We start from the raw sequence: 24,847 nt of genomic DNA on the forward strand, positions 1-24,847 counted from the left end.
TAATGCTCCAGAGATGCTGCTGAAAAATGTATCAACTAAATGTTGCAAAATTGTAACCGTTCAGAATCTGCACCTGAATTACTGAGCTGCCAGACTCAAACACCAGCGACACGAACATTCAACTTTAAACTTAGATTTTGGAAAAACAGTAAAAAATAAATAATGAAAAGTAATTGAAAAAAGTATTTATTTCTGGTGAACAATCAAGCAAATGCAGCTTTCAATACCGATTGTTTATACAAATATCTTTAAAAGCACTGAACATTTTTAATAAATGTATATTGCAAAGTTCCTTAGAATTATGGTTTCTTTTATTAGGCAAATCTTTATTTTGGGGTTGACTTGCCCTTGAAACATTAAATAAACCCAATAGGATCGTTTTGCCTCTAATGTCTAATGTAAATCTTTGTTTGGATCAGGTACACGGGACTTTTTATTACTACAAAGAAAAAGAAAATCAGTTGAAAATGGAGTCTATGGGAGGTTTCCGTAATTCTGAGCTTTCTGGATTATGGGTTTCTGGATAAGGGATCCCCTGCCTGTATTATTGATTCTTACAATATATAGATTAACGGAACTGAGCCATTTTTCTTTCGCTGGAAACAGCATAACAATGTGGGGCTGATCATGCTCAAGGGAAACATCATACATTTAAGCCTGTGCTGGGCTGACCTTGCCCCAATCAGAAGGAAAGATGCAAATGAAGCGAGTGAGTCCTGTGACGCAGGCTGTACTGCTGCCTGGTTGTTATAGTGATAAGCCAGGGCCCTCTGCATCCTTCTTGCTACTTATAGGATTTAAACATCAACCTTCTGCTCCTCCAGGGACAAAACAGGAAAGGGAAAAAAATCCCTTACAGGGAGAATCAAAATCCATAGAGACGGGAAAGGCGCATGTATTCTTTTACTGGCCATGCCAGTGCTCAGCATTGATGCTGAGTCAGATACTGGTATCCCAAAATCCCCTTGTGATGAGCTTCCCTTAGAAACCATGGAGGAATTAGAGCACACATGTCCTCATCCTTGGTCGGTAAGTACTCTCTGCTCTTGTGAATCAAACACAAAGGTCATATAGAAAGAATGTCTTTTGTGCGGCTTTGTAAAGCATGGCTGTTCCCTGTACAATATCTGCATTGAGGGAAGTTGGATTACAAAGCATTATTGCTCAGTCAGTGCTGAGGCAGGATTCCCGAGGCATGTTCCTTACCACACTGAATGGCACACATTTGCCAAGCATCCCCGAAGGACATGACTATCCTGATTCCTGGATGAACTGCACCACAGAGAGCATCCGTCTGTAGCTCACACGGCTTAAAACGATCCGATCTATTCTGCACACCAGCTGGAGGAACACTCCTCTCTGCATTTGTATCTGTTCCCATCCGGTTTCATTATCATTATAGCACACAAAGTTAAAAGGATTCTATCATGATTTCTATGATGTAATTTTTATTTCTAAATTACACTGTTTACACTGCAAATAATTCACTCTACAATATAAAATGTCATTCCTGAACCAGCAAGTGTATTATATTAATTTGTATTATTGGTGTATAGGCAGCCATCTCAGGTTATCTTGCCTTGTCATGTGCTTTTTAGAAAGAACAGGCACTTAAGGATGGAACTGCTTTCTGGCAGGCTGTTGTTTCTCCTTCTCAATGTAACTGAATGTGTCGCAGTGGGACCTGGATTTTACAATTGAGTGCTGTTCTTAGATCTACCAGGCAGCTGTTATCTTGTGTTAGGGAGCTGCTATCTCATTACCTTCCCATTGTTCTGTTGTTAGGCTGCGGGGGGGGGATGATATTACTCCAATTTTCAGTACAGCAGTAAAGAGTGACTGAAGTTTATCAGAGCACAAGTCACATGACTGGGGGCAGCTGGGAAACTGACAATATGTCTAGCCCCATGTCAGATTTCACAATTAAATATAAAAAGATGTTTGCTATTTTGAGAATGGATTTCAGTGCAGAATTCTGCTGGAGCAGCACTTTTAACTGAAAAAAACATTTTTTCCCATGACAGTATCCCTTTAACATTTCTCAGGGACAGCTTAGAAATAAAGAACTTATTTACTCTATGTAATTATCTCTCTTTAAATATAAACCCAACCTTATTATACTAGCTATTCAGTAATTTTACTAGGGATGCACCGAATCCAGGATTCAGTTCGGGATTCGGTCTTTTTCAGCAGAATTCGGATTAGGCCGAATCCTTGTGCCTGGCTGAACCGAATCCTCATTTACAGATGCAAACTAGAGATGGGGACGGAAATCGCGTGACTTTTGTCACAAAACAAGGAAGTAAAAAATGTTTTCCCCTTCCCTAATTTGCATATGCAAATTAGGATTCGGTTCGGTATTCGGCCTAATCTTTCGCGAAGGATTCAGGGGTTCGGCTGAATCCAAAATAGTGGATTCGGTGCATCCCGTAATTTTACATCTTTGAAACAGAGTTATTTCAAAAGAGGAGGAAATACAGGTATGGGATCCCTTATCTGTAAACGCATTATCCAGAAAACTCCAAATTGCGTGAAGGCCATCTCCCAATGACTTCATTTTCAGCAAATCATTTAAATATTTTTAAATGACTTCTTTTTTCTCTGTAATAATTAAACAGTACCTTGTACATGATGGTAACTAAGCTGTACAAATCCACATTGGAGGCAAAACAATCCTATTGGGTTTTATTTATTTTTAGTAGACTTAAATTATGGTGATCCAAATTACGGAAAAACCCCAGGTCCTGAGCATTGTGGATAACATGTCCCATTCCTGTATTTAGCTCACAGTTTTCTATTTCCTTGGAAACTCTCTTAGCTGCACCCACTCACTTTCTCATTCCTTTAATGTTTACATTTTTTGCAGATTTAAAGAAGAACTAAACCCTAAAAATGAATATGGCTAAAAATGTCCTATTTTATATTCTGAACTTATTGCACCAGCCTAGTGGACTCTGAGCAGCTTAGGGGTCATCACAAATTATCAAGCAAAAAATGAGGTTGGCCTGTAATATAAGCTGATGCTATAGGGCTGATTATTAAATGCTGATGCTAATTGCACTGGTTTCTGTGCTGCCATGTTGTAATTATCTTCAGTCTTATATTGTGACATTTCTATTCTGTATATACAGTATATTGAGTGGGTCCCTAAAGTCAGTAAGTGACAGCAGCACAGAGCATGTGCAGTGAATCAGCAGAAAAGAAGATGGGGAGCTACAGGGGCATCTTCGAAAGACACAGATCTTTACTGCTAAAGGGCTGTGGTTGCCTTGGGCTGGTACAGAAGCCCAAAACATAATGTACAGCATTTCTAGCCTACTTCCTTAATTAAGCTTCTCCTTTAAGGTATGGTAATTAAAACAACCACAGGTTCCAAGCATTCCAAATAGAACATTTACATTTCTTAAGCTGGCCATACTTAGGTCAATACAGCCTGCCTGATATCTACATGAAAATAATTCTGTTGGTTGCTATCAGCCAGGTTTTGTGTCAACGCAGAATTTCCCATTAAAAAAACTGGCACTGTCATTACTGTTTCATAAGATTAACAAAGCAGGTACTTTTAACATACTTTGTTAAGGTTTGTTTTACATTACAGTGCTGTAAATGCCTAAATGGAAAGCCTGGGGGTTCTTTAAATATTGATGATGGCTGATTTTATGATGTGCCTTTGGGTCTGTTATACTATTATATAGCTACCTAAGGAAGTGATGAATATCACATGACAACCAGAAACTACTCTTCTCATTGTGTGCCTCAAGAGCTGGCAGCTTTCTTAGAATCCAAATAAATATAATAACATGCCACTTTTCTTTGCATTAAAGGCAGATTCCAAGAACAATGTCCCTTAAAAAAATCGGTGTAGCAAATAATCTAAACTGCTATATTTAGCAATACATGTGTTTGGCTTCAGAAAATATAAACTGGATATATATGTCATATGCCTAAATGCACTGATAATAATTGAATGTGGGAGAGAGAATGCTCAAGTTCCAGAAATTTTGTAGAAACAGTTAAATTCTACAGAGATTTACAATTTGGCGATATACCCATTTTCACAATCTGTTCTTTGTAAAAAAAAAATTATTTCTGTAGGATTAACGTGTTATAAGGGGCTTTTCAGTTTCATAAACCCCAAGAGAGTGAATTTTATTTGCCAGCTCTGAAGAGTCAACTTTAAAATAGTATTGGGACCTCTGCCATTGACTTATGCTAGGTATGCACCAAATCCAGGATTTGGCCTTTTTTAGCAGAATTTGGATTCGGTCGAATCCTTCTGCCCGGCGGAACCGAATTCTAAATCCTAATCTGCATATGCAAATTAGGGGCAGGGAGGGAAATCACGTGACTTTTTGTCACAAAACAAGGAAGTAAACAATGTTTTCCCCTTCCCACCCCTAATTGGCATATGCAATTAGGATTTGGATTCAGTTTGGTATTCGGCATGCTGCCCAAACACACCCACTTCAAAAACACTGGGGATGCGCTGTAAATACAATTATTTTTTAAATCCCCATTGCTCCGGTCCAGATGATGACAAGAGTCAGAAGAAGAAGGCAAATAATTCAAAAACTATAATAAAGAAAACATGTAGGCCAATTGAGCTGCTTAAAATTAGCCGTTGTATAACATATTAACATATAGCATACTAAGGGGCAGATTTATCAAAGGTCGAGGTGAATTTTGGAATTGAAAAAATTCATATTTCAAGCTATTTTTATGTACTTTGACTAGGGAATAGTCCAAATTCTATTTGAATTTGCAAAAAATTAAAAAATTAGAATATAGAAGTTTATCATGTACTGTCTCTTTAAAAATTCGACTTCAACCATTGACCATCTAAAACCTGCCAAATTGCTGTTTTAGCCTATGCGGGACCTCCTAGAACCTATTTGGAGTCAATTGGTGGACTTTGAAAAACCGAAGTTCTTCGAATCGAATTCGATCGAATACGATATTCCTTCGATTCAAGCGATTCAAATTCAACCGAATACGGACCTATTCAACCCAATTTCAAAGTTTTTTCTATTTGAAATTCGACCCTTGATAAATCTGCCCCTATAAGTTAACATAAAGGTGTTTTTATGTAATTTTACTGATTATCTATTTATTGTGTTTCCTGGCTGGCCAGATTTTAAGAATTCTGTTTGATAAATAAATGATATACTTTTTTGAATACATTGGTCTTAAAATCCACCTTTCATTTATTCTTTTAACATAAAGGTGAACCACCCTTTAAAGGTACAGTACTTGTGTACATGTTCCGTGGACTTCTGTGTAGTTACGCTAAGCACCATTATGAAAAGAATCACATGCTATGGGCTTTTAAATGCACCTGATTGCTCATCTGTCAGATAAACTGATGCTACAAGGCTGATTATTAAACGTCGATGCTATTTGAGCTGGTTATTAAGCTGTTATATGCCAAGAATTATTTACTTATCAACCTCATATTGTGGCATTTATATTATATAAATTCAGCATATTATGTGTTGGTCCCTAAGCTCAGTAAGTGACAGCAGCACAGAGCATGTGCAGTGAATCAGCAGAAAAAAAGTTGGGGAGCTACTGGGGCATCTTTGTAGACACAGATCTTTACTGCTAAAGGGCTGTGGTTGCCTTGAGCTGGTACAACAGCATTCCTAGCTACTTCTTTAGTTAAAGGGGTTGTTCACCTTTGAGTTAACTTTTAGTATGATGTAGAGAGTGATATTCTGAGACAATTTGCAATTGGTTTCAGGTTTTTTTTTTTATTATTTAAGGTTTTTGAGTTATTTAGCTTTTTATTCAGCAATCTTCAATCTGCATTCTAAGCAATCTGGTTGCTAGGGTGCAAATTCCCCTCGCAACCATGCATTGATTTAAATACGAATATGAATAGGAGAGGGGCTGAATAGAAAGAGGAGGAATACCAAATAGCAATAACAATACATTTGTAGCCTTACAGAGCATTTGCTTATTAGAAGGGGTCAGCGATGCCCATTTGAAAGCTGCAAAGAGTCAGAAGAAAAAGGCAAATAACTATAAAACTATAAAAAATAAATAACGAAAACCAATTTAAAAGTTGCTTTTCGATAACATACTAAAAGTTACCTTAAAGGTGAACCACAAGGGATTGTTCACCTTCCAAACACTTTTTTCAGTTGAGTTGTTTTCAGATTGTACACCATAAACAAAGACTTTTTTCAATTGATTTATTTTTACCGTTTTACTAAACTTGATGTTTAATGTTTAATGGCAGTTCAGTGAGCGCTGAACTGTTACATTTCTCAGCAGCATATGTGGAATATTAGCAACTATTCTATCAATTCTAACTAATAATAATAATTGGGAAATTCTAGTCTTGGATTTCTGAAATCTCATGGGTTTTTCTTAACTGGGCATGCCAGTACAATGGGAACTATATAGCATATTTAGAAGAATGTCTGTGTTTGTAGGTTAATATCTTTATTTTATACAATATATAGTTGGTAATAATTAACACTATAAGCTACAAAGAACTGAATACATGACTAACGTTCTATAGAAGCACTCGCTGTGCAATCTGTAGGAGCTTGCCGATCGTACGCTGCAAACCGCCATATAATACAGTCAGAATTGTTTTATTACATAATAACAGTGCTTTCAAACTCTGTATTTTCAAATAAGCCTCAAAACATGTCTTTATCTGAATGTAAGGTCACTTGGCGCTGAATCGCTCAGTCGGGTTCCCGCTGAGATAAAGGAAGTAGGGTGAAATCTTAAACTAATAATAAGTATGGTCCGAGTCCTGCGGCTGGTAATCAGTTCCTGCACAGACAGAACGTGTGCCCTAGGAGATTATTGAAAGAAAATAGGCATGGGTTTCAGCATTTGTTTTCAAACAGAGCAAATCATCGGGGGGAATATTTTGGAACACTTTTCTATTCTGAAAGAAGATTTATCTGCAGGGCCTAAATAGATATAATTCACCAAATACAAGTCCACCCAACTAGGTGGAGCCATCATACACCTCAGAGAGATCCTCGTCTAAATGCTCTTGAATAGCTGGAGGTCTATTGGGGATCACTGTTTCATTCCTCTAAATACATAGCAGAACTGGTAGCTTCGAGAGCATAGACTCCAGACAAAGGAAAACACACACTCTTAATATTTATAGTGAACAGTTCTCAGTCATAAGAAATTGTATTGAAGCAATATAGTCTTGCTCCAGTTTTAATTTATTACTACAAGATTGATGAGTCCATGCTGAAAGAGCCAACAAGAAGAGATACTGTAATCACGTAACCTCTAAATATCTACAAAGGCCACTGTTCTGAGAAACATAATTACTTACACAGCTCAAGGAGAATGTGACAAATAGCCCTACAGAAATCTGCAACCCGTGTAATTTATAGAACACATTCAAACCAACCCCTTTTTCCAGGGAGATTACAGTCTGATCACTAAATATATTTTTATGTAAGGAGAAACCACCTGACATGTATTTAATACACAAAAAGCATAGATTTAGAGGGTTATTTACTAAACCCTGAATGCAAAAATCACGAAAATTATAAATTATAAAATCGGACTTTTAGAAAATCACTAATTTTTCGGAATTTATTTAACCCCGAGGATGGAAAAGTCCGAATCAGAAAATACGGCATCACGTACCTGTCGATGGGAGAGGTCCCAATGATTTTCTTTTTTTTCAAATTGCAATTTTATTGTGCATTGACATAGCATAAACATAGATAGAACCAATGTCTACATGCTTAATAACATACAAGAGCTATGTAAAGCTTTATATAAGCAGAGTCAGCACAATAAGGAACAGCGAAAAAATTATACACTTAGGTAATAGTAAAAGGAAAGAGATTGTGGAAAAGAGAATAACAAAAAAGAGATAATTGTACATGGAATATACAGAGAACAAAAACCTGGTAAATGTTGATATATCGGATATACGACTTTTGCTAAGGGGAAAAACTCAACGAAAGACAAAATTCAAAGTTCCGGATGCCTTGAAACATCGCTCCTGTGGTTCTGGGGTGGAATGCGCACATTTGGTACTGGTTTCTGGTGTAAATGCCGCCATTCTCTCCATTTTCTCTCTGGCTTTTAATTGCGAAATTATATGTTGTATGTTTGGCGTTACAGGTTGCTTCTAGGTTTGTGCAATCAGCGTGGCTTGGAGTTGAAGATATGGAATAATAGTTTTCTGTTATTGAGTCCAACTGTATGTCCTGGATAGATTTGGAGAAGAGCTATTTGGGGCTGGCATGGAAGAGTACATCCTAAACGTTGTTGAATCAAGTCAAATATTTTTGACCAAAAATGTTGAATTATAGGGCATAACCACCACATGTGTAAGAGCGATCCAATATGTCCACATTGTCTCCAACATTGCGAGTGGTATTGAGGATTAACAGTTGCCAAACATTTTGGGGTAAGATACACCTATGGGTGATTTTGGTATGTGTTTCTAGATGATTGGTGCAAGAAGTGGCTCCTTTAGGTGCTGAGAGGCTTTGTTGCCATTGGACTTGGAAGAAGTGGAGTTAGAGGTCGTTCTCCCACTTTTGCATGTATGGGAATTTAAAATCCTTTTGTAGTTGTTGTTTATAACATTCCGAGATGATAGCTTTGCAATTCCATGCCTTGCCACATAAGCGTTCCATATCTGTATTATATTGGATTTTAAGTTCACATGAGGCCTCGGTTCTCAAAAGGTGGACTATTTGAAGATGAGTATAATGTTGAGAATGCGGTAGTTCAAATCTTTCCACTAGATCTTCGAACCTTTTCAAAGTATTTGCAAAATAGAGTTGTCCGATATTATTAATCCCTCTGTTTTCCCACTCTTGAAGGTTGATATTTGGAATTATGTATTGATGTATATTTGGAATTATGTCTTGAGGTTTTCCTGGATTAGGGATTGTTACTACATGAGCTTGAAGATAGACCCCGTATCTACAATGCCTTGAAAGACTTTAAGGAGATGAGGTGTAAGTAACTTTGTAAACACTTTATAGTAAGAGTTAGAAAACCCATCTGGGCCCGGTGATTTATTTGATTTTAGGAGTTTTATAACCCTTACAATCTCCTCTCCTGATATTGGTGCATTCAACATTTCGAGTTGTGGTTGAGTTTGATGAGAAAGTTTCAATTTACTAAAAAACGTCCTAATAGTACCTAAATTTGGTTGTGCTAGTGTACTATCAGTTTATAAGTTATACAAGGAAGCATAATATTTAGTGCATTCCTCTGCTATTGCTTTAGGGTCAGTTAATTTCCCTTTCGCAGAAGTTAGATGGCTAATTCTGGCTTCAGCTTGTTGTTTTTTAAGTTGGTTTGCAAGACGTTTATCTGCTTTATTTCCCTTGGTGTAATATAGTTTTTTAAGCAGTTTCAGCCTATAAGCTGTTTTTGCAGTAATGATTTAATTTAATTTACTTCTTGGTTCGGCAACCTCTTTTAGGGGAGGAGTTGTATTTTGCTGATATGCTTGTTTTTCTAGATCTCTTAATTTTGTTTCTAATTGAAGTTGGGACTCTTCTCTTCTTTGTTTAATTTTCTTTGCTAAGGAAATGAATACACCCCGTAAAACTGCTTTGACTGTCTGTGAGTTGAATTCACCCCCTGAGTTTAGGTTAAAGTATTGTGTAATGAGTTGCTCTATGTGGAGTTTATTTTCTTCTTTAAGCAACAACCTATCATTTAGTCTCCATGGTAGTTTATCCCTCAAAGAAGTGGTGTTTGGGATTTCTATTCCTATCAGAGCGTGGTCCGACCATGTCCTTAACCCAATCCAAGGTCGTGTGGTTTGCGTGGTGGTTTGGGGGTCTGCCAGGAATGCATCTATCCTCGTATGTGTCTGAATGCGTGGGGAAAAGTAAGTATAATCTTTGGCTAATGGGTTTTTGGCCCTCCATATATCTATCAGCCCTTGTAAAGTGAAGTAGATTACTGAATGTTTTGGCCTGGTTCCTTTGTGTTTGTGAAATAGTTCTCCCCCTACCTTTCAAAGCGTCAATGCTGGGATCAGAAATCATGTTAAAGTCCCCTGCTATAACACATTTCCCAACCTTGTATTGGAGAAGTTTAGCAAAAACATTTTTCAGAAAGGCATTTTGGTTTTCATTTGGGGCATAAATGTTCATCAAAGAATATGTGACGTTACCCAGTTCGCATATTAACATCAAGTATCTACCTGCTGGATCAGCATGCATGCCTTTAAACTGGTATGTTGGATGTAACGAGGATTGAAACGCCTTTAGATTTGTTATTGGCATAAGCATGATAGTTATGCGGGAAGTGTTTATTATAGAATTTAGGTGGAGATACTTTGCAAAAATGCGTTTCTTGACAAAACCAAATGACTGTTTTAGACTTGTGAGCGTCATTGAAAATTTGATTATGTTTATTAGGGGAGTTTAACCCTCTACAGTTAATTGAATAAAATCGTACCATTTTTGTTATAAGAGAGCATGCTGTTTCCTAATATTAACAGTGCATCCCAATTAAGTGAGTGAAGTTTTAAGAGTTTTTCAGGCAAAAACCTGAGTTTTCTGTTGAAAAATCTGAAAAAACAGACAAAAATCGGATATTTTTCCAGCAAAGCTAATTTTCGGTAAAATGTAATAATAAATAAGCGTAAAAAACCTGACCGGATTTGTTTGGAGATTGTAGCAGAAAATACTGAGATAAATTTGGACTTTGATAAATAACCCCCTTAGATTACAAAGGGAATAGTTTACTTATTGGAATAAAAGTAGGGAAAAAATTAACTTAAAGGACCAGTAACAGTAATTTTTTTTAAAAAAAAATTAGTTTCCTTTTAATGAAAAAAAAACCACCAACACAGTTTAAACTTTTAATTCGCAAATCTTTTATTAAGAAATTATGTACCGATTCTCTGCATGCGCTCCTCTTCTGAAATGGCGACAGGGCGACGATCCATCATGCGGTGCTCGATTTCTCCTCTATAGGAGATAGCCAGGGAGGAGAAATCAAATGCCGCGCGATGGATCGTCACCCTGTCGCCGTTTCAGAAGAGGAGCGCATGCAGAGAATCAGTAAGTAATTTCTTAATAAAAGCTTTGCAAATTAAAAGTTTAAACTGTATTGGATTTTTTTCGTTATAAAGAAACCAATTTTTACAAAAAAAAAAAAAATTACTGTTATTGGACCTTTAATGGGAACATTTTTTTTTTATAAAAAAGGAACAGCCAGTTGATTAGTTTGGGATACATTAGTCATTAAACGTACACCACATGTCCATCAAATTCAACCCTTCAATCTAATTATACTCATGATTTTAAAAGGAAAAAAATATTCACACTTAAATATGTTATCCCAAGTGACTGAAGGCATAGAAGGCATAGAGTATAAAAAAAGCAGGATAATTATATTATGACCTAGCCAAACACATTCTGTGATGGATTTCTAGAATTTTCACAGGATCAGGTTGGGGAGGCCATTGAACCTATATATAAATATATACATATAATGGGTAGTGCATCTTGTATAGTTGCAGCAGAGAAAAATAATATCTCAAATTAGCATCTAATCATATGTAGTACAGACACATGCAAGCAAACATGTACATAGACTATTGCTGAACGATTCAACACAGACTTATATCCAAAGCCAATATCCCAGAAGCCATTGTTTCAAGTGAACAAGCTACGGGGGTTATTTACTAAACTCTGAATGCAAAAATCACGAAAAATTCGTGATTTTTTTTTAATAAAATCTGACTTTTAAAAAAATCTCAAATTTTTTGGAATTTATTAAACCTTGAGGATGGAAATCCGAATCTGAAAATCTGGCATCTCAGACCTGTCGAGGTTGCATATAAGTCAATGGGAGAAGTCCCAATGATTTTATGATGTGCGCTGGGTTTCGTGAAATACCTCGACGTTTTTGGAGTTTTCAGGTGAAAATTCGGAAAAATTTGTGAAATTCGTGAAAATCTGATATAAAAATCCAAAAAAATCCTGAAAATCTTATTATTTCCTGCAAAGCAAATTTTCTGGAAAAAGTAATAATAAAAAAATAAATAACCTGAGCGGATTTGATCGGAGTTTGTAGCAGAAAATATTGAGATAATTGGGACTTTGATAAATAACCCCCTACGTCTCCATTGTAACAGCATCTTATGACATTTCCTCAAGTCTTTTCCTCAAATTTCTGGGTAGACTTGGGTAGACTTTGTAGACCAGTGAGCTCCAACGAATGGCTCACAAGTAACATGTTACTCACCAACCCCCTTGGATGTTGCTCCCAGTGGCCTCAAAGCAGGTGCTTATTTTTGAATTCCAGGCTTGGAGACAAGTTTTGGATGTATAAAAACCAGGTGTACTGCCAAACAGAGTCTCTGCTTCCATTCCACATAGGGGCTACCAAATGGCCAATTTGCTTGTGTTGTTCCCCAACTCTGTTTACATCTGAATGTGGCTCACAGGTAAAAAAAAAAAGTTTGGGGACCCCTGTTCTAGACTGAACATATTTTAAATATCGTACCATAGCAAGAACATTGAAAATGTATACTCCAAGCAGATGCCTTTCATTTTTTCTTCTGTTTCTGTTTCCATATCAGACTATAATTGCACCTGCCCCATTTGCTGAAGAAACAACTTATGAGTGTAAGGCTCCACATGAGAAATTAACCATCACTCAGGCCCGTATAGGAACACCAGGTAAGTCCTTACCTTCAATACATATGGCCCATGTCTGAAATCTTTTCCAATTGTAAACTGTTAACTAAAGCAATAATAGAATCCAGTAACTGCAGTCAGGTTATGGTTATATATTGAATGTAATTATCTGCTGATTATAATGTATTTCTTTAAGATAAATAATGTATTGTTCATGGTCCCAAACCAATAATGCTGATCACTGCATGTGTCTGAATTTGTCTATAGTGGGAGTAACCCCAAGCTCTCAGGATATTGGAAAGAAACTGATTTTCTTTGTATTGTTTTTTTTTTTCCAGTTGATCGACCTGTCAGGGTATATGCAGATGGGATATTTGATGTTTTCCACTCAGGTCATGCAAGAGCCCTTATGCAAGCCAAAAACCTGTTTCCTAACAGCTACCTGCTTGTTGGAGGTAACACACTGGCAAAGGAATGCTAATAAAAGAATAATAACAAAAGCCATGTCTCACTTTGTTGGCAAATATGCAGCTAATTTAACTAGAATGTATACTTTTATGCACATATTACTAAAGTTTAGTCCCTCCCTATACATCCAATCTTGCCCAAAGCAAAGCTACAAATCATTTAACTAGCAAAACAACTCTTTTTCTTTTAATACTTTCCAATCTAACTAGACATGAACGTTGAAGTAAGCAAGCGATTGACTCTCTCTTATAGTAGCTGTCTCTAGTTTTGTTTGCCCTGTCCAGTTTGGCAGTGATCTCCTCTCAGGCTTTAGGGGAGCCCTGAAATCTGATGCAATCAACAACTGACAGTATCCAAATAACCACAGTGCAGAGCCAAGGCCAAGATCTCTCCATCAGGGCCGCCACCAGGGGGGGACACGGGGGACAAGTGTCCCGGGCCCAGGCATGAAGGGGGGCCCCTTGCCAGCGCCAAAGACGGAACTAGGTGGGGCCCCCACCCTCTTCCGTGCGGCGCTGCAGCCGCTGCAGTGGGGCGCGTGACTGCCGGGGGGCCCTGCGGGGGTGTGGGCCCTGGCCCAATTGCACCCCCTGCTCCCCTGGTAGTTACGCCACTGGCCAGCACTGAAGATCAGCGGCCAGCCGAGAATGCGGAAGTGCCAAAAAGCCAAACAGCCGAACTCCCGAAGCGCCGAAAAGACCCGAAGCCACGAAAATAGCCGAAGTCCCGAAGTGCCGAAAAGACCCGAAGCCACTAAAATAGCCGAAGCCGAAGTCTAGAAGCGCCGAAAAGACCCGCAGTCACGAAAATAGCCGAAGTCCCGAAGCGGCGAAAAGACCCAAAGTCGCGAAAACAGCCGAAATTGAAGTCCTGAAGCGGCGAAAAGACCAAAAGTCACAAAAGGAGGCGAAGGTGAAGTCCTGAAGCCACGAGTTCAATTCTACTGAACACCAATTTGTGTTTTGTTTTTTAATCCCCTGGCCACCAATGTATTATTTTAATATTCTATAGGCCCCTGCCACCAATGTTTTTTTTTTAAAATATTTTTTGGGGCCCCAATATTTTTACCATGTAAGGGGGGCCCTGGCGCAAATGTTTTTTTTTTAAAAAAAACTTTTATGGACGGCCCTGGCGCCACATGTTCCTTTGGTTTCCCCACTTTAAGAAAATTAAAAAACTTGCTTTTACAATGTCTTGGAACCAGATGAACAAACAAACAACCTATCAAACAAGGTTTGCACCACATTCTGTAGGGATTTTTAAAGGCAAATTCCTGTTCCATACAGAGTGATTTAAACCAAGTTATGATGGAAGAGCTCAATTTCAAGGTCTACAGTGCCCATTATGTCTTGTCTGGATACTGTCTGGATATTGACAACTAGTGCTGAATGAAGATAGGTAAATTGCACTCACATAGGATATATTAAGAAACATTACAGGGGTTATTTACTAAACTCCGAATGTATCTAGTTGGGCTTTTTGGGGCAAAACTCAAATTCTTTTTTTTAAAAAACTCAAATTTTTCTAGATTTATTAAAGCTCGATGCTGCAAAAAGCCCGAATCCAAAAAACCACCATCTCAGACCTGCTGAGGTTGTATATCAGTCAATGGGAGAGGTCCCTGTGCTATTTGGAAGTTTTTTTATGGTCAGTGCTGGAATTAGTCAGAAAATCCAACTATTTCTGACTTTTCTGGCACAAATAAAAAAAAATTGGCTTCTCAGGAAAACTCCATCTGATTCAGGTTTTCACTCGAGTAATTATTGATGAGACACCTGTGGATATATATGAGCTAAACGGACTGAACCCCATCTGTATAATTGCTTGCATTTTCACAAATCTAAAAAATTCTGATATTGATTAAAAAAAAAACCCCTATGTCATACATATGTCTATGCCCTAAAGTGTAATTATTGATGAGACACCTGTGGATATATATGGGCTAAACAGACTGAACCCCATCTGTTTAATTGCTTGCATTTTCACAAGGATTTGCCCAATACTCTGCCAAGGACCAGAGCAATCATGTGTCAACAGAAAACTATATTTTAATATGATACCAAATTGACTTGAAGTTGAATTCACTCAGTCTACACATTGGGTAAACAAAATGGGGGGATGTTGTAACTGTAGGTTTTATGAGCTAATATGTCACTAAATACAGAACATTGTATAGCTGCACCAGCATTTGTTTCTTGTTTTGTATGAAAGTTTGCAGTGATGACCTGACCCATAAATACAAAGGCTTTACAGTGATGAATGAGACTGAGCGATATGAGGCTCTGCGTCACTGTCGTTATGTGGATGAGATTATCACAGATGCTCCATGGACCCTAACTCCAGAGTTCCTGGAAAAGCATAAGGTACATTTTGCTTATTCACTCTAATAATGATAAATGTCCTCATTGTGTAATTGTAGGAGCTCTCGGAGAGTGCACTATAAGGTAGGTCTCAGTTTCAGCTAGGGATGCACCTAATCCACTATTTATACCGAACTGAATCCTAATTTTCATATGCAAGTTAGGGGTGGGAAAGAGAAAAAATCTTGACTTCCTTGTTTTGTGACAAAGTCATGCGCTTTCCCTCCCCACCACTAATTTGTATATGCAAATTAGGATTCGGATTCGGTTCGGCTGGGCAGAAGGATTCAGCCGAATCCTGGATTCGGTGCACCCCTAGTTTCAACATATGGCAGTTTTTATTTTTATTATATGGATGCAAATCAAATAATTCATTGATTAAATTGATGACATTTTTGCTTATTGGGATTGTTTGCCCTCTTCACTATCCATTTCTATAGGGTCTATCATCCGTTATATAGGATCCTAGATATCTAATATTTGCATTTAATACTGCTTAATATTTTCTTACTTTTGAGCAAGGATAGTCAACATGTGGCCTGCACCATTCCTTCTGCCGGGCCAGAATTCACAGCATCCAATCAGAATAATTGAACACGGAGCACCGGCAGTCCTAAAATCAGCATTTTCTTGAATCTTCATTAAAAAGTTCACAAAAGGCCTACGGCCACACCACCCTGAAAGTGCCCGATCTCGTCTGATCTCGGAAGCCAAGCAGGGTCGGGCCTGGTTACTACTTGGATGGGAAAAAGTTCACAAAAGTTTGTTTCGTCATTTTCTCAAAAAAAGAGAAAGTTGTTTTGTTCACGAAACGCGTTAAGCGTGCTTTGAGATGTATGTTCTGCTCAACTTTTTAATGAAGATTCAATAAAATGCTGATTTTAAGACTCCGTGTTCAATAATTCTAATTGGAGGCTGTACGCATCGGGAGCGTTTTTAACGTGGCAGCACAGCAGGAGGATAATCCAGAAGGTCTGTGAGTGCTCCCGTCTCTCTTTCTCTCACAATTCACAGCATCTCAGACACTTCTTTGGTCACTCCTGCTCTTGAATAAGTTCTAGAGCAATTACTTGAGTATTGATTTTTTTATTTAACCTTCCTTTCTCTCTCTTCCATTACCTGTATTATTCCTGCAACCATTTTGGGAAAGACAAATCTAACTTGATATATTGTTTTTTAAATTTTTGTCTAATTTTTAATTTGTTCTTCTTTGTGATTTAGTTGCCAAAAACACAATTTAATTATTGTATTTACTATATTATATTTGCATTTAAGGGCAGATGTACGTATTATGTGGTATAAATAATGGCTGAATATTTCACCACACATTGCCAAGCATCGCCTTGTATAAAACAGTTTAAAAATGGCATAATTTTTTTACACACTTTTTCTTTGTACAACTTCTGCCGGAACTTAATTGCAATGGTCTAAAGCAGGGATCCCCAACCTTTTGAACCCATGAGCAACATTCAGAATTAAAAGGAGATGGGGAGCAACACTAGCATGAAAAATGTTCTTGGGGTGCCAAGTGCTGTGATTGGCCATTTGGTAGCCCCATGTGGTTTGTCAACCTACATTGAGACTCTGTTTTGGCAGTGAACATGGTTTTTATACAACGAAAACTTGCCTCCGAGCCTGGAATTCAAAAATAAGCAAGGAACAATAAGAAAGGAACGTGTTGCTCATGAGCTACTGGTTGGGAATCACTGGTCTAAAGCAAAGTCGAATAAAGGTGGCAAATCTTGTGTTTGCATGGCGTAAAATAAAACACACCATGATAAATTCACCATTTATTTTTCACAGCTTTCTCACCGTCTTTTTGGCGGATTTAATTTTACATACCATAAAAAATAGGCCCCTTAGTCCATCTGTTGCTGGTCCACAGTGGGTGCAGACCATGCTCTTTATAAGGACATTATTGTGGCGAAGGGGGGCAGCAGACTAAACCACCAATTCTATGATGTTTTAATCTTAGGTCATCTGCTCAACAATCATTATTATAATCCCCATGCCCAGATTTGTGGCGGCAAGAAGGTAGGGGCGGCATGCTGGCCCAGCTGGATTCGAACAGGCGCTTATTGCCAGCATTTCAGCGCAAGCATGCATGGTTCTGCAGGGGTTTGCGCTCAAAATTGCCGGGCGCTAGGACCCTGCAACGCGAAGAGGCCTTGGGGTGGCGAAGACAAGAATCTGACCATGATAATCCCCACAGATACATATCTTATATTTGTTAGAACTTTTGATGCAAAGACTAAGGGTGTTATTTACTAAACTCAGAATGCAAAAATCACGAAACATTCACAATCACAAATTTTTTGGAATTTTGGAAACCCCGAGGATTTGAAAAGTCTGATTCAGAAAATACATCTCAGACTTGTCCAGGTTGCACATAAGTCAAAATTTTGATGTGCGCTGGGTTTCCTGCAATACCCCGAAAATCTGAGTTTTCGGGTGAAAAATCCGAAAAAAAAACTGTGAAAAACGAATTGTTTCTCGCAAAGCAAATTTTTGGGAAAATGTAATAATAAATAAGAGTAAAAAACCTGAGCGGATTTGACTGGAGTTTATAGCAGAAAATATTGAGATAAATTCAGACTTGGATAAATGACCCCTAAATACCAGTTTGAATAATGAACTACTGTATATTATAAAGCCTTTTTACATTATCTAGAAGCCTAAAATCGTTGTTTTGTCTTGTATCCAGATAGATTTTGTTGCACATGATGACATCCCATACTCTTCTGCAGGTTCAGATGACGTGTACAAGCATATAAAGGAAGCAGGTAATCATCCCTTTATGTATATACATATAATGCATAAGAACTAACATACAAATATATTTCACTTCCAGCATAAACTTCTGTTCACATTGCCCTTTCTGGGGATCCCAACTGACATCTATAACTTCTACATATACTGGATGCTGTTAATGACCTAGAAACCACATAGTAGTTTGGGAATTAAAATGGAAGATCAATATAAGAGGGATAAAAAACAATTCAAAACAAGAACAGCGATAAAATTAAACCCAGTTGACCTGGATTTTGTTTTGTTTTTTTAGTTGCTGAGGACAGGGACCCCAACAACCAGATAGTTGTAAACCCTCACATTAATGTTGCTGCTCTGAGTCCTCTGTCAAAAGAAACACCACATTTCTTTCCTTCTATTGTGTATACATGGGCTTCTGTATCAGACTTCCTGTTTGCAGCTTAATCCTCCAAGGCTAAGGCTTGAGCATGCTCAGTTTGCTCCTCTCCCCTCTTCTCCTCCCTTTTCTCCCATCCCCCCTCCCTGCTGTATTCTGAGCCCAGAGCTATAAGTGAGCAGGGAGAGACTCAGGCAGGAAGTGAACAACAAGCTAATATGGCAGCTGCTATCCTAAATAAACAGAGAGAGCTTCTAGAGCTGTTTACTCAGGTATGCAGAATAAATATAGCGTTATATCTTGCACTATTGTGATTGATCTATTGGCAATAACCTGCTTCTGTAGCTTTCCTTCCCCTTTAAAAGTGAACATCCAAAATAAAATAAATACAATAATTACAATTCAGCAAGTAGTTTTATTTTTTTTGCTATGAATTATTTGCCTTTTTTATTCTGCCTGACAATTAGACTTTCTGTTGCTAGAGCCAGTCACCATGACAACCAGAAAGCAGAATGATTAGAAGTCTAGATTTCTATTGTTATTTGTATTGCTTATATACTGGAAAAAAACTTATATAAAACCATAGCAATTAATGATTCAGTACATGCCTACATCATTCTAGTCTACTTTAAGGTCTTTAAAATGAAATGAACAATTTGTAGCTTTTTAGGAAGGAAGTATCTTGCACAGAAGAACATATAGTTGTGTCTCATCCTTTGTATTTATCTTTGACAGGCATGTTTGTGCCAACTCAAAGGACAGAAGGCATCTCCACATCTGACATAATCACTAGAATTGTGCGTGATTATGATGTTTATGCAAGGCGCAACTTACAAAGAGGCTACACTGCCAAAGAGCTAAATGTTAGCTTTATAAATGTAAGTATAAAGACGGGCTTATTGCTTGAGTTCAGGAACTTCCCCCAAAACAATGTTTACTTTGTGCTCTCTTTCTCTGCCTGGATAGGTAATAACCATAGAGAAGTTCTTCTGTTATACGCTAACTAAATCCTCCTCCCATTCTCCTAAAAGCTGCATTTTGTTTAAATTGTAACCTTACCCATGTTGAGGTTTTGAAATTTGGAGCGTTGCTGTACCATTAAATCTCACCTGGGTTGTGGTTATCTTGTGTTTGTGTTAGCCTTATATTTACTATCTTGACCTCTCAAGATTGATTATTTCTGTGCAGTCTATAAATACAGACTTGTTTGCAATTCAGCAAGGTTTAATGTCATTTTCAGATTCCAATGCTACCTTCAGTATTTGTCATCTTCATCAGCATGACTTTCGCTTTTCTTTTGTACTCATCCCCCAGTTATCAAGCTTTTGCTTCTTGAATTTCACAGTAACAGCTAACTTAAATGGATAATACTGTACCAAAACCCTATGACCATGCAATCGAGACACTTGGGGGCCGATTCACTAAGGGTCGAATATCGATTGTTAATTAACCCTCGATATTCGAATAGGAACTAAAATCCTTCGACTTCGAATATCGAAGTCGGAGGATTTAGGGCAGATAGTACGATCGAACAATCGAAGGATTATTCCTTCGATCAAACGATAAAATCCTTCGAATCGAACGATTCGAAGGATTTTAATCCAACGATCGAAGGAATATCCTTCGATCAAAAAAAGTTAGCCAAGCCTATGGGGACCTTTCCCATAGGCTAACATTGACTTCGGTAGCTTTTAGATGCCGAACTAGGGGGTCGAAGTTTTTTTTAAAGAGACAGTACTTCGACTATCGAATGGTCGAATAGTCGAACGATTTTTACTTCGAATCCTTCGATTCGAAGTCGTAGTCGAAGGTTGAAGTAGCCCATTCGATGGTTGAAGTAGCCCAAAAATAACTTCGAAATTCAAAGTTTTTTAACTTCGAATCCTTCACTCGAAGTTAGTGAATCGGCCCCTTAACTGCCAGGGCCAGTATGCTGCCATACTGTATATACAGATAACCTCTCCTCAGATACAGTACGGGGGTTATTTATCAAAGTCCGAATTTATCTCAATATTTTCTGATACAAATCCGCTCGGGTTTCTTACGCTTATTTGTTATTACATTTTCCCGAAAATTTGCTTTGTGGAAAAAAATCTGATTTTCACGATTTTTTGGACTTTTATCAAAATTTCAAATATTTTTTCAGATTTTTCACCCGAAAACTCAGATTTTTGCCCGGAAACTCTGAAAACTTCGGGGTATTGCACGAAACCCAGCGTACATCAAAAAATCATTGGGACTTCTCCCATTGACAAATATGCAACCTCAGCAGGTCTGAGATGCCGGATTTTTTGATTCTGACTTTTTAATAATAAATTCCGAAAAGTCGTGATTTTTTAAAAGTCCAATTCTATGAAAAAAAATCCACACATTTTTCGTGATTTTTGCATAACCCCCTATATGTTTGTTCCTTATTCTGAAATTCCTAATGCTTCTTTAGCATTTATTTTTCAATCTATATCTGAATGTCTGTATCTGCAACACTCTGAGGCTGGGCCAGATGGGAGAGTGGAGTCATTGCTCAATATATAAAAGTCTAACACTGGTCTATGACCACTATTGGGCATCATATCTCAAATATTGGAAAAACCACCTCTGTGTTTATTACAAACAACTAGGGATGCACCAAATCTACTATTGTGGATTCGGACGAACCCCCGAATCCTTTGTGAAAAATTCGGCCAAATACTGATTTCAAATCCTAATTTGCATATGCAAATTAGGGATGGGAAGTGGAAAACATTTTTTACTTTCTTGTTTCGTGACAAAAAGTCACTTGGTTTCCCTCCCCGCCTCTAAATTTGCATCTGCAAATTAGGATTCGGATTCAGTTCGGCCGGGCAGAAGGATTTGGCCGAATTTGAATCCTGCTGAAAAATCCTGGCCGAATCCCAAACCGAATCCTGAATTTGGTGCATCCCTACAAACAACTGAGATATCTCAAATTTTTGACTCCCTTTTCTCATATGTAAACAGACCAGGTCTGGCAAAGTATCTGAGCTAAACACATCTACAGGGCACTGCCCTGAGCCTACAGCATAGGGAAGTGGATAAACCATAAATTGATGAATTGTAAGCCATTTGGGCTTCCTCAAGTTTAAAGGGTTGGTCTTTTGTTATTTGTTCATATCGATGTGAAAATTGCCCCCCCCCCACTGTCTGTCTCTAATGTAACATCCCTGTAAACAATATCACTTGTTATCTTACCAGTATATTTCCTGAGAAGAGATTGGGCAACATGTGACTTTGGCCTTCGTGCATGAAGACAATGCCTCTTTAAATAATATGTGCTGATTGGGTTTTTTATGTTCATTGTTTAATATGTTCAATGTCTTATTGATTAGGATAAAAAATACAGATTTCAGAACCAAGTCGACAAAATGAAAGAAAAAGTAAAAAATGTGGAAGAAAAATCAAAGGAATTTGTTTATAAAGTAGAGGAAAAGAGCCACGACCTTATTCAGAAATGGGAGGAGAAGTCACGAGATTTTATTGGAAATTTCTTAGAGTTGTTTGGACCTGATGGAACCTGGGTAGGTGCCAGATTTCAATTTTCTAGTACTGGTAGGAATTTTAATACATGGCTGACATATAACAGTATGTTTTTACATCTGTAAAACCACTAATACATATTTAATTATATGTAAGAAAATAAAATATATGGGGGGAAATTTAACATTTTGATTTTTTATTTGAAAAACTTGATCCTGAAAAAGGATCACAATTAGGGGCAGATTTGTCAAGGGGTGAATTTCAAATTTTTTTTGAACTCCCATAACTTCAAAATTTGAATAGAAAAAGACCAACCGAAATTTATTTTAAAAAATCCAAGCTTTTTTCTGTGGGTGAATAGGCTGTATTCGAATTGTTCAAATCGAAGTAATTCAATCGAATTCGATTAGAAGTACAGGTATGGGTTTTCCGGATAATGGATCTTTCCGTAATTTGGGTCTTCATGCTTTAAGTCTACTAGAAATTAATTTAAATATTAAATAAACCTAATAGGCTGGGTTTGCTTCCAATAAGGATTAATTATATCTTAGTTGGGATCAAGTACAAGCTACTGTTATATTATTACAGAGAAAAAGGGAATTGTTTTTAAAATTTTGGATTATTTGGATAAAATGGGAGACAGCCATTCCGTAATTCGGAGCTTTCTGGATATCGGGTTTCCGGATAAGGGATCCTATACCTGTAATAATGATTATTGACATGTATCTATAAAGCACCAGTATATTCACCAGCTTTGTGGAATACATAGCTGTATACATAGCTGTATAGCTATGGGAGACAGCCATTCCGTAATTAAGAGCTTTCTGGATATCGGGTTTCCGGATAAGGGATCCTATACCTGTATTTAAAAAAGTCAACCAATTGACTCCAAATAGGTTCTAGGAGGTCCCCCATAGACTAAAACAGCAATTCGGCAGGTTTTAGGTGGCGAATGGTCGAAGTCAAATTTTAAAAGAGACAGTGCATGATAAATTTCGATATTCTAATTTTACATTTTTTTTCAAATTCTATTCGAATTTGGACTATTCCCTAGTCATAGTACAAAAAAATAAGTTGAAATTCTAATTTTTTTTCCCTTAAATTTTCAATTCGGCCCTTGATAAATCTGCCCCTATCAAACTCATTTGCAGCAATTCACAAAAAAAAAAACACTGATCTCTAGGAAAAGCTAATTGTTCGAAACCATTTTTAAAAAAACCCAAGAATTATAGAATAGGTTGAATGTTGAAAATAAACCTCCTTTTGACTTCTGTAGTCATATAGTTGCAGGTTTTATTGCTGAATGTACTTCTGTGGATTGTTGAGATTTCTCTCATTGAAATATCTCAAAAATGTACATTTGAAAATTTTAAATAAGAATATATTCCAATTTACAATTTTTTGCCAGACGGCAAAAACACAATTTTAATACATTAGCCCCATATAGAGTGCTCCATTTCTTTTATTTTTCTGAGAGGAAGGAATTAAAATTTTTAATATAATTTGAACTGCTTACATGTCCCAAAATGTAAAAAATAGAATTCTTAAAATGTAAAATTATTTTAATTAATCATAATTAATTGTTAATTAATTATTTTTAATTAACTTTATATATTCTTCTAATTATAATTTGTGTTCACATATTTTCAAATATCACTGTTATGTAAGTGTAGGAGACAGTACCATCAAGGAGTGTAAATTTTGTAAAATTAGCATTACATGGCTTTGATCTAAAATATGCAACGTTTCAGGCCAATGCTCGGCCCTTTGTCAAGCTACTGAGTTGAGTTTTTATAACTGTTTTGTAATCCAAGCTTTGTTGTGTGTAAAGTTTCTTAAAATAAAACCCACGCTACCCCCAGAATGCATTGTACTTACGCAGTTCTTTTCCCTCCAGAAGCAGATGTTCCAGGAGCGCAGTGGGAGGATGCTACAAACCCTGTCTCCAAGAGAGAGTCCCACTGGCAGTCCCATACGAGAGCGCTCGCCGTCACGCTCTCCGTCTCCCACTCTGCCATGGATCCATAACAAGTCATCACCTACTTCTCCAAAAGGAGCTTCAGCCTCCATTAGCAGCATGAGTGAGGGAGATGAGGATGAAAAGTAATTTATAGGAACTTATGAAACAGTTAGGTCTTTAGTTAGAGAAGGGTCCCAAAGTATTCTTTTCACAGGACACAGGCTATTGTAAGGATTTCACATAGAGAGAACCGAGGTGTCAAGAAGTACTTAATATGATCTTTAAAATTCAAAATGTAAAGGTCCGCTCTCAGTGACATGCATTTGTGCCAGAGACAGGGTCACCCATAAGGGAAGGACCAGTAGCAGCTTAAATTAATGTGACATTGGGGAAATGATAGGACCCTTCAGTCCCAAGAGTTTACACTTGAAAGAGATCATGATATCCAGGCAGAGAAGAGTAGCTATTCTGGAAGGTTAGCGTATAGATATTACAGTAGATGCATGCCGTGCCTATGAGCACAGTAAACCAACAAAAAACATGTTTTATTATTTTATACAATGAGTTATGGGATATTGCTATAAAATGAAAACTCAATCTGCTCGTAAAATACCAAGAAGGCTGTTTCATTCCTATGCATTAACTAGCTAGCCTTTACTTTCAAAATAATGTAGAATATTGTTTCACTTATTTTTTTTTTTGCACTAATTAAGTTCTAGCTGGGGAGCTCACTGGTGCTTGGAAATTATACTGGAATGGAATCCAACCATGGTACATAAAGGAAAATATTTCTAGCTTA

At 37.4% G+C, this 24,847-nt stretch overlaps 1 protein-coding gene across 2 annotated transcripts; it reads left to right on the forward strand.

The window, feature by feature from the left end:
• The first annotated feature begins 503 nt into the window (after positions 1-503).
• On the forward strand, positions 504-24,847 carry LOC108709312 (choline-phosphate cytidylyltransferase B). 2 transcript variants are annotated; one of them, XM_041583555.1, is made up of 8 exons: positions 504-1,029; positions 12,566-12,665; positions 12,962-13,078; positions 15,303-15,454; positions 18,156-18,234; positions 19,332-19,474; positions 21,941-22,129; positions 23,989-24,847. In XM_041583555.1, the coding sequence occupies exons 1-8, from the start codon at positions 913-915 to the stop codon at positions 24,193-24,195; spliced, it is 1,104 nt and encodes a 367-aa protein (XP_041439489.1). In that variant the 5' UTR covers positions 504-912; the 3' UTR covers positions 24,196-24,847. The 2 variants fall into 2 exon arrangements, with proteins under 2 accessions (XP_041439489.1, XP_018104531.1); XM_018249042.2 differs by having other exon boundaries at positions 507-1,029; positions 23,986-24,847.

This window comes from Xenopus laevis, chromosome 2S, assembly GCF_017654675.1.
Source record: "Xenopus laevis strain J_2021 chromosome 2S, Xenopus_laevis_v10.1, whole genome shotgun sequence".
Taxonomy (NCBI): Eukaryota; Metazoa; Chordata; class Amphibia; order Anura; family Pipidae; genus Xenopus; species Xenopus laevis.

Excerpts from the sequence above, each read along its gene's own strand:
- LOC108709312 (XM_018249042.2), top strand. The coding sequence starts at position 913 with ATGCCAGTGCTCAGCATTGATGCTGAGTCAGATACTGGTATCCCAAAA. Across the intron at positions 13,079-15,302 it reads CAGCTACCTGCTTGTTGGAG|TTTGCAGTGATGACCTGACC; the intron begins GTAACACACTGG and ends TTTGTATGAAAG. Across the intron at positions 19,475-21,940 it reads TAAATGTTAGCTTTATAAAT|GATAAAAAATACAGATTTCA; the intron begins GTAAGTATAAAG and ends CTTATTGATTAG.